This window comes from Myotis nattereri, assembly GCF_964212035.1.
Source record: "Myotis nattereri genome assembly, chromosome: 18".
In the NCBI taxonomy this organism is placed as follows: Eukaryota; Metazoa; Chordata; class Mammalia; order Chiroptera; family Vespertilionidae; genus Myotis; species Myotis nattereri.
In genome coordinates, this window is record NC_138093.1 from 42837596 (window position 1) to 42844979 (window position 7384).

The following is a 7384-nucleotide window of genomic DNA, read 5'->3' on the forward strand; positions in this document are numbered from 1 at the left end:
GAGGGCCCCGGGCCACGCACCCAGCGTTTTCACCCCGGGTCCGGGGCGCTGGCGCCTCGAGGGGCCGCCCCTTCGCCGGCACCAGTCTCAGCTTTGCCTTCCCTCCTTCCGCCCCACGCGCCCGGGAAGATCCAACCCGGCCTCCCCCCGTCCCGCACAAGTACGAACGAGGACATCCGTTTTTCTTAATAAATTTATTCACAAAAAGTGAGATTGAAGTCCGGGGCCGTACACGGGCGGGGCCTGGGGAGCTCTGTACATGGGGCTGGGGCACAGGGGGACCTCCAGGTGGAAGGGTACTTTTTAATTTAAAAAATGGGAGCTACAGTCACCCTCCGCCTCCCCAATGAAAAAGACACAAAAATAGACGTCTCTGAGGTAAACGGGGAGCCCGGGCTTGTGGGGGGGGACAGGGTTTCACAGGCAGCGGGGCGGCTCCTGCGTCAGCTGGTAGAAGAGCACGTAGCCCTCGCTGGACGCCACCTGGTTCTCACTGACCGGGGAGACCCTGGGCGGAGGGAAGGCGGGAGAGCGCGCCCATTCCCGCCCATCCTTCCGGCCACAGGGTCAGCCTCAGCCTCGCGCGGGCAGGGAGGGAGACCCCGCCCCCCCAGGCACCCGCCCCGCTCCCCTCCCCTCCCCTCCCCTCCCCTCCCCTCCCCTCCCCTCCCCTCCCCCACCCCTCACCCCCCACCCGGGCCAGGAGGCGAGCAGGAGGCTGTTCTCACCGAGAGTCATTGTAGACGTGCCAGCCAGTCTGGCAGCGGCACAGGGCGGTGTAGTGGCCATAGTGGACGCTGCCCGAGTGGTTGCAGAGGGCGTACAGCTGGTAGACGGGGCTTCCTGCGGAGGCAGAGGCCGTGGGAGCCGGTTGCGGCTGGGCCCCCCGCTCGCCTCCCCTTCTGGCGCTCCCCGGGCCTTCCCACCAGACTCACCGGCTTTGTCGCTGGCAAAGTCCCCCAGGCTCAGGCGCTGCAGCGGGAAGTCCACACCTACGGAGCTTTTCTTGATGGAGCCTCGGGAGGCGGAAAACCGATTCAGATCTAAGCCCTGGTTAAGGAGCAGTTAGAGCGGGCGGGGCGAGAGGGGCCTCCGAGGGGACTGAGATCTTGAATGCTGTCCACTCCCCTCCCCCAAGGAACCCCGGGAGCATGGCAGGGCAAGGCGGTTTCCTAAGGAAAATTCAATTGCCAGTTACCCGGCCTCTGCACACACGGGGAATGAGAGAGAACGGACGGAAGTAGAACTGGAGATGAGGATACGGAGTACGAGGATCCGGGGGAATCTTTGCACTGTCAGCTTTTTGGTACTTCGTGTTCTCTGCTGACATCGGTCACACACCTGAATATCAAATAATGTTAGATTACTGTGCTCCTCACCTCGAATGGCTTTTCCGACACCCTGGCCACATACAATTTACTACTCCCCATGAATTCTGTACGCTCTGGGCCTCCTTTGCCCCCAGAGTACTAGGACTTACCTGAGACCAACAGAAACCCAGACATACAAATGTTATTCCCCTTAGTAAGGCATCATGCAACCCCTTTAACCCATACGGAGCCCCCCAGAGTCCCCAGTGTTACTACATCCCGTTTGAACCCCACGTACTGGGGCATTTTCCGACTCTAGCTCTTCTTCCTTGGTGAAAAGGCTGAAGCAGTCCCGCAGAGACACTTTGCCCCCAGCAAATCCTTTCTGGAGGGAAAAGGGGAACGAAGGGTCAGCATGTTCAGCATTTCCGTTCCCAGCTCTTCTTCCTCAACCCAGGCTTCACCTCTCCTCCTCCCCACGCTCTGGGGGCAGCGAGGTTGGGTCACCAAACCCATGTCCCATCCACCCTTGGAATCCTCTGGAATCCCACCTTAGGGATGGGCAGGGACAGGTCACAAAAAACCTCGAAGGTCGTGGAGCGATACCCACAGGCCTGGCACCTGAGACAACTTTTCAACTGGCCCACAAACAGGTCTAGACAGAAGTAGAGGGCAGGAGAGTCACTGTGAGAGGCCGAGACGCCTGCTAGGATTTCTCTTCCCACCCCTTTGCCTGACCTTGATTCCCCATCACCAACATTCCTAGAAGCCACGCACCCCTTTTCCACATTTTTATCACCCAGCTGTTCCCACATCCCTTGACAGCATCATCTTCTTTCTCCCCAGCCTGCACTCCCACTCCAGGTCACCCCCCCCACCCCCCCGCTCATTTATTTCCCTGTTGCTGTGCCATTCCATACCCACAATCTTGCTGTCCTCTCGCTCCAGGTAACGCTTCCACATTAGGTTGGCCCGGTCATTGTCACTACCACAGAAGGGAAATGGGAGCACCCCTGAGACAGCAGGAAAAGTGGGCACCCAGACACCACTGAAATGACCCAGAGCCCTGTACCCCACCCATACCTCAGCTCCTCCTCTAAATTTTTTTAAATATTGTTTTTATTGTTTAAAGTATTACACATAGTAGTATGTCTCCTTCCCCCACCCCCATTCACCTTCCCCCAGCCTCCCCTACCCCCGTCACATGCCCTCATCCCCCCCCCCTCGTGTCTTGTGTCCATTGGTTGTGCTTATATGCATGCAGATAAGTCCTTCAGTTGATCCCTTCTCTAAATTTCAAGGAAGAGGAGTAAGGCTTCAGAGGACTTTCTGGGGAAAGTAAAAGGATTAGACAAGGAAGAACATGTCGTCTTCCTCCACCGGCTTCAGGCCCTTTATGTGCCTTGTTGTCAATTAACTCTCCCTCCTCCTCCAACATGGGGACTTCCCAGCACTGCCTCTGCCTCCATCTGCTCCAGCCTCCCGCTCTGCACTGCTTCTCAACCCATTTCTAAGCCATGCATTTTCCTGGACCTACTCCTGTCCTGACTAGCTGTTCTGTGAAGGAAGATGCTATTGGTAAACTACTGTGGAGAAAAGGGCGTGGGAGAACCTTACCTTAAGTCCGGCTCTTCTAGCAGAGCCCCTCCACGGTGGGGTGGAGAGGGAGCTGGGCTACTGGCCAGGATTGGGGGAGCCCGGCGGCCTCGTCGGTTGATTTCAAGGTGTAGCCGCTCCATGAGGAGCTTCAGGAACTCCTGGGCATCCTGCTGGCTACAGCCAAAGAGAATGGGCAACTGATCCCCTAGTCCAGACACCATCCCCTGCCAGACACTGGTCCCCACCTCCTGGATTAAGAACATCTCAAGGCTCAGAATATTGCTGCCAGGACCCCTCTTGGTCCTATCCCCAGACATGGCCAGAGGGAAATCCCATGCCCTCCAGCTCTCCCACCTGTATCCAGAGAAGGAGGGCACGTATTTCTGGAAGACAGCTCGGAACCGAGTAGGATTTACAGCTTCACAAGAGTCAGGGTGCCACAGGGCACCAATCACATCTGCAAAGGCTATTGGGGTGGGAGTGGGGAAGGGAAACACAGGTTAGTCCTGGAAGAGGCAAGAGGCGGCTCGGAAGCAGAAACAGACTTTACACAGTGGCACCAGGAAAAAGGTACAACTGCCAGACTGGAGGCTGGGGCTGCCGGCATTGGCAGGTGGACCTGCAAGCGGTTGGGGAGAAGAGGATTTGAAAGGCAGGGGGGACAGGAGTTGTTGCCCCACCTTCAGTGAGCTCTTGGGCTCGGCCCCCTCCAGGCACCTCTTGCCGGAAGTCCCTTCGCAGGCAGAAGTCCCGGAGAGGCCGAGTGCTGCTCAAACACTGCAGCACAGCATTCAGGAAGCACTAGGGAGCAGCAGAGACACTGCCGTTAGCTCTCCAGAAGGCCAGGGAGACTCAGGGGAGTGGCAGTGCCCCCTCCCCAAGCCAGCCAAGTTCCCGCCCAGCACCGCTCCCCATTCCTGTTAGAAAGGAAGGACAGGAGAATGGCTCTCACCGTGTTCCCCAGATTTCGGAGGCCAACATGACCAGAGCCCAGAAGCAGTGTGTGATGAGCCTGGAAGGTCAGAGTGCCGTCAGCAGGTTCCCATACAGCCCGTGTGACCCTTTAAGCTTTCAACAGCATGCTGCCCACTGCTTTGCCGCCCCCCCAATACTTCACCCCAAACTCTACCCTCTTTCCCTCACTGGGTATTGGGGTCTCCCTACCTCACTGGACATGAGCAGTGAACCCATCACAGCTGAGTGCACCACAGACTCAGCCATGCCAGTCCCACCTGTTCTCCACTTGTTCCTCTGCCCAGCTGGCTGGCAAAACAGCTCCCAGGGCAACTGACCAAGCACTGGCATGGTTGCCCAGCTGCTCCCCACCCCCACCTTGTTGTGTCCGAGGTCCCCTCCTGCCCCCGTGGCCCTTTCTGGCTCCCTCTCCTGATGCTCCAAATGCAATCAGCCTCGCTCACTTGCTCAAGAAATGGGTGACCACACTAGCTCAGATTTCCTGAACCTGCCCCTCCTCAGCTCCAGAGGTTAATTAGGCCGAGGCCAGTGATGGCGAACCTATGACATGCGAACTCATTTTTTTGGTTGATTTTTCTTTGTTAAATGGAATTTAAATATATAAAATAAATATCAAAAATATGTCTTTGTTTTACTATGGTTGCAAATATCAAAAAATTTCTATATGTGACACGGCACCAGAGTTAAGTTGGGGTTTTTCAAAATGCTGACACGCCGAGCTGAAAAGGTTCGCCGTCACTGGCCTAGGCAGTGTCCTAGGAGAGAAGGCAAGGGAGAGTGAGGGCCTGGGGGACCCAAAGGAGAATTCCAAATGGCTGGGTTAAATCCCTGGGGACTGAAGTGGTGCACCATGCGGGGGAGTGACAGACAACCCTGAAAGGATAAGGAAGGGAGATTAGAGTCCAAATGCTGCAATGAGGGGCTGAGAAAGGAACTTGGGATGGGGGTGGGGGTGGGGAGGAAAGCCATATGACGGCAAGAAAGCTGGAGGAATATGGGAATGGAAGGTCACATGTGCTGACAAGTCCTCACCATCTTGTCATCGAAGTAGAAAGGCTTGGAGGGCCGGGCGGATATCACGCGGAAAGTGCCATGGGAAGTAGGGGGCTCTGTCCGTATACTGAGCAAGGTGGGGGGCCCAGGAAAGCCCCCTAGGCGGCGGAGAGAGGTGCTACGTCTCAAAGTGGGTGGCTCAGGCCGGAGCGCCAAGCGGCTCAGTGCAGCCCCTAGCTCTCCAGCACCTCGATGCCCGCCCAAGGCAATCCCTGTTGGACGCAAGTCCCCACTGCTCACAGACTTGGACCTGGCGAGGTTGGTCCTGGTTGGGAGAGGCAGAGCCACAGCTGGGGGTGGTGAGCCAGGCAGGGGAACTCCATGATCTGCCCGAAGGGGGCCTCTGGGACGAGAGCCTGACGTCCGTGTTTGTCCCAGCTCCAGTTTCTTGAGCCGTTCCTCAGGTGGACCTGGCCGGGGAGGCAGAGGCCGTAACATGGGGTTTGGCCCAGGGGCTGGGTTTCGACGCTCCTTACTGCGAGCCCGGGCGGCAAATGGTAGTTTGGATCCCACTCGGGGCTGGACATTGACAGGTGGCTCTCGGGTCCGGCCCAGGCGGTGCTCAGAGGCCTGGGGCATTGTGGTCACCTCAGGCAAGACCTGGGAGAAGAGAGGGTCAGCATATGAATATGGACAGAGGGGGAAGCTAAGCTACCATACTAGCTTCTCTGTGTACTGTGGGCAGGAACCGAGTTGTCATATCAGACGTTGTATCCCAGTACCTAGCTCAATGTTTGACACAAAGTAAATACTTAGCACACTGAACCTCAGTTCTTGAACTTAATTCGTTCTGGAAAGCTGTTGGAGAAGCGATTTGTTAGAAAACTGAATCATTTGTTCCCATCAGAAAGAATGTAAATTGAATTAATCCGTTCCAAAACTCCAAATGATTCCATTTTAACCTTTCTTACTAGCATATACAGTACATGTCTAATCTATAAATAAGCACTTCTTTTCTTAAATTTATTGAAACATCCTCTATTAGCCTTAAACTGATATTCCATGTATCACTGCCTCTAAAGTGCTACCACTGGCTAACTGCTTTTCCTTTATACAAACAAATTTTTCTACCTATTCAACTGTCTGTGCTTGTTATCTTACGAGCGCATTCACACCCTTAGCAACATTAGCACTCTTTCTGTTTGAAAAATGTGCTAATCACAAAAGCATTCTTTCCTTTGTTGCCAGAGAGATGCTTTTTGTCAGGTAGAGGTCTCAGCATGAAAGGTTGTCAGGTCCAAAACTGAAGTTTTGGTCGACAACCGAGACTTTTTTTCTGTGAACAACTTGGTTGAGAATCGAACTGCTGGAGAAGTGCGGTGTGACTGTATCACTGAGGATCAATGAATGGGTGATGGCAGCCCAGGCCCGACTCCTGCCTCAGCACCTTCCTGCGGAAACAGCGGTGCTGGGAGGCCTAGGACAGCCGCGGTCTGGATCATCGGGTGGCGACAGCCTCGCACCCGGGACGTCAAGCGGGCGCTACCTGAGCCCCTCGGGCGCTCTGGTCACTGGGGGCGGGTGCCAGGACAACAGCCCAGGAGACAGCACCCCATCCGCACCCCCCTGCCCCTCTCAGGAAATGGGAGGCTTGCGACTCCCTCCCTCCCGCACCCTCGAGCTCCTACGCGGTGTGGGGCTCAGGGGCCCTGCGGAAGGCGGGCGGGCGGGCCTCCCTGACCCCGGGTCGCCCGGCGGCAGGGCTTCTCGGGTCCGCCCCCCTTGAGGGGAGACAGGCCGAGGCCCCGGTTGGCTCCGGAACCCGGCGCTGTGTGCCCCACGGTCCCCGGACGCGCCCCGGCAGCCCCGTTCCCCCAGGCCCGCCGTCCCCTGCGCCTCCGCCTGGGTGGAGGGCATCCTCCCAGGTCCGGGGCGTCCCCCCACACCGGCCGTCACGCCGCGGCCCGTACCTGTGCCCCGGGGTGCGGCGGGGGAGCCCAGCCGGGGCCAGGCCCCAGCTCAAGGCTGCCCCCCCCGACCCCTGTGCAGCACCCCCGCGGGCCCGGCTGCAACTTCAGGCGCAGCTGCCGCCCAGGTCGCTCCCGCCGCCGGGGCCGCCGCCATATTTGTTGGTCCCGCCGCCACCAGCTTCAGCGTCGCTCACGGCGCCTGCGCAGCCGCACTCCGACCCAGCGCCTGTGTCCTCAGCGCCTGCGCGACCCCGCCCCCCGACACCATGGCAACGCAGCCAACGTTAGGACCCACAGTTCCCAGCCTTGCCCAGCCTCGTCTTTACACCGTTACTGCGAACCATGTCCCTGAAGTGTAGGTCCCGCCACCTCATTCTGTGGCCCAGAGGGTGTGGGTCTGACAGCCGGAGCCTGGCCCCCAGGTTTGCAGCACAGATGCTTCCCAGAGAGCTGCAGGGGGGCCCAGTAGGGAGGGGCCTCCCCGCAGGGCGGGGCAGGCTGGCCTGCTGTTAGCAGCCACCAATGAGGACCACAGGC

The 7384-nt window shown here is 57.9% G+C and overlaps 1 protein-coding gene across 7 annotated transcripts; it reads right to left on the reverse strand.

Moving 5' to 3' along the window:
* Nucleotides 1–176: 176 nt before the first annotated feature.
* Nucleotides 177–7039, reverse strand: USP21 (ubiquitin specific peptidase 21). 7 transcript variants are annotated; one of them, XM_081112603.1, is made up of 13 exons: nt 6848–7039; nt 4917–5537; nt 3862–3921; nt 3590–3710; nt 3264–3375; nt 2928–3083; nt 2231–2295; nt 1862–1965; nt 1609–1695; nt 1263–1341; nt 936–1043; nt 729–843; nt 177–508 (listed from the first exon to the last, which is right to left on the reverse strand). In XM_081112603.1, exons 2-13 carry the CDS (start codon nt 5514–5516, stop codon nt 418–420), a joined length of 1698 nt encoding a protein of 565 aa, XP_080968729.1. In that variant the 5' UTR covers nt 5517–5537; nt 6848–7039; the 3' UTR covers nt 177–417. The 7 variants fall into 7 exon arrangements, 5 of the variants coding, with proteins under 5 accessions (XP_080968729.1, XP_080968731.1, XP_080968727.1 ...); XM_081112605.1 differs by having other exon boundaries at nt 5178–5537; nt 6848–7020; XM_081112604.1 differs by having other exon boundaries at nt 188–508; nt 936–1016; nt 1199–1341.
* Nucleotides 7040–7384: the final 345 nt, after the last annotated feature.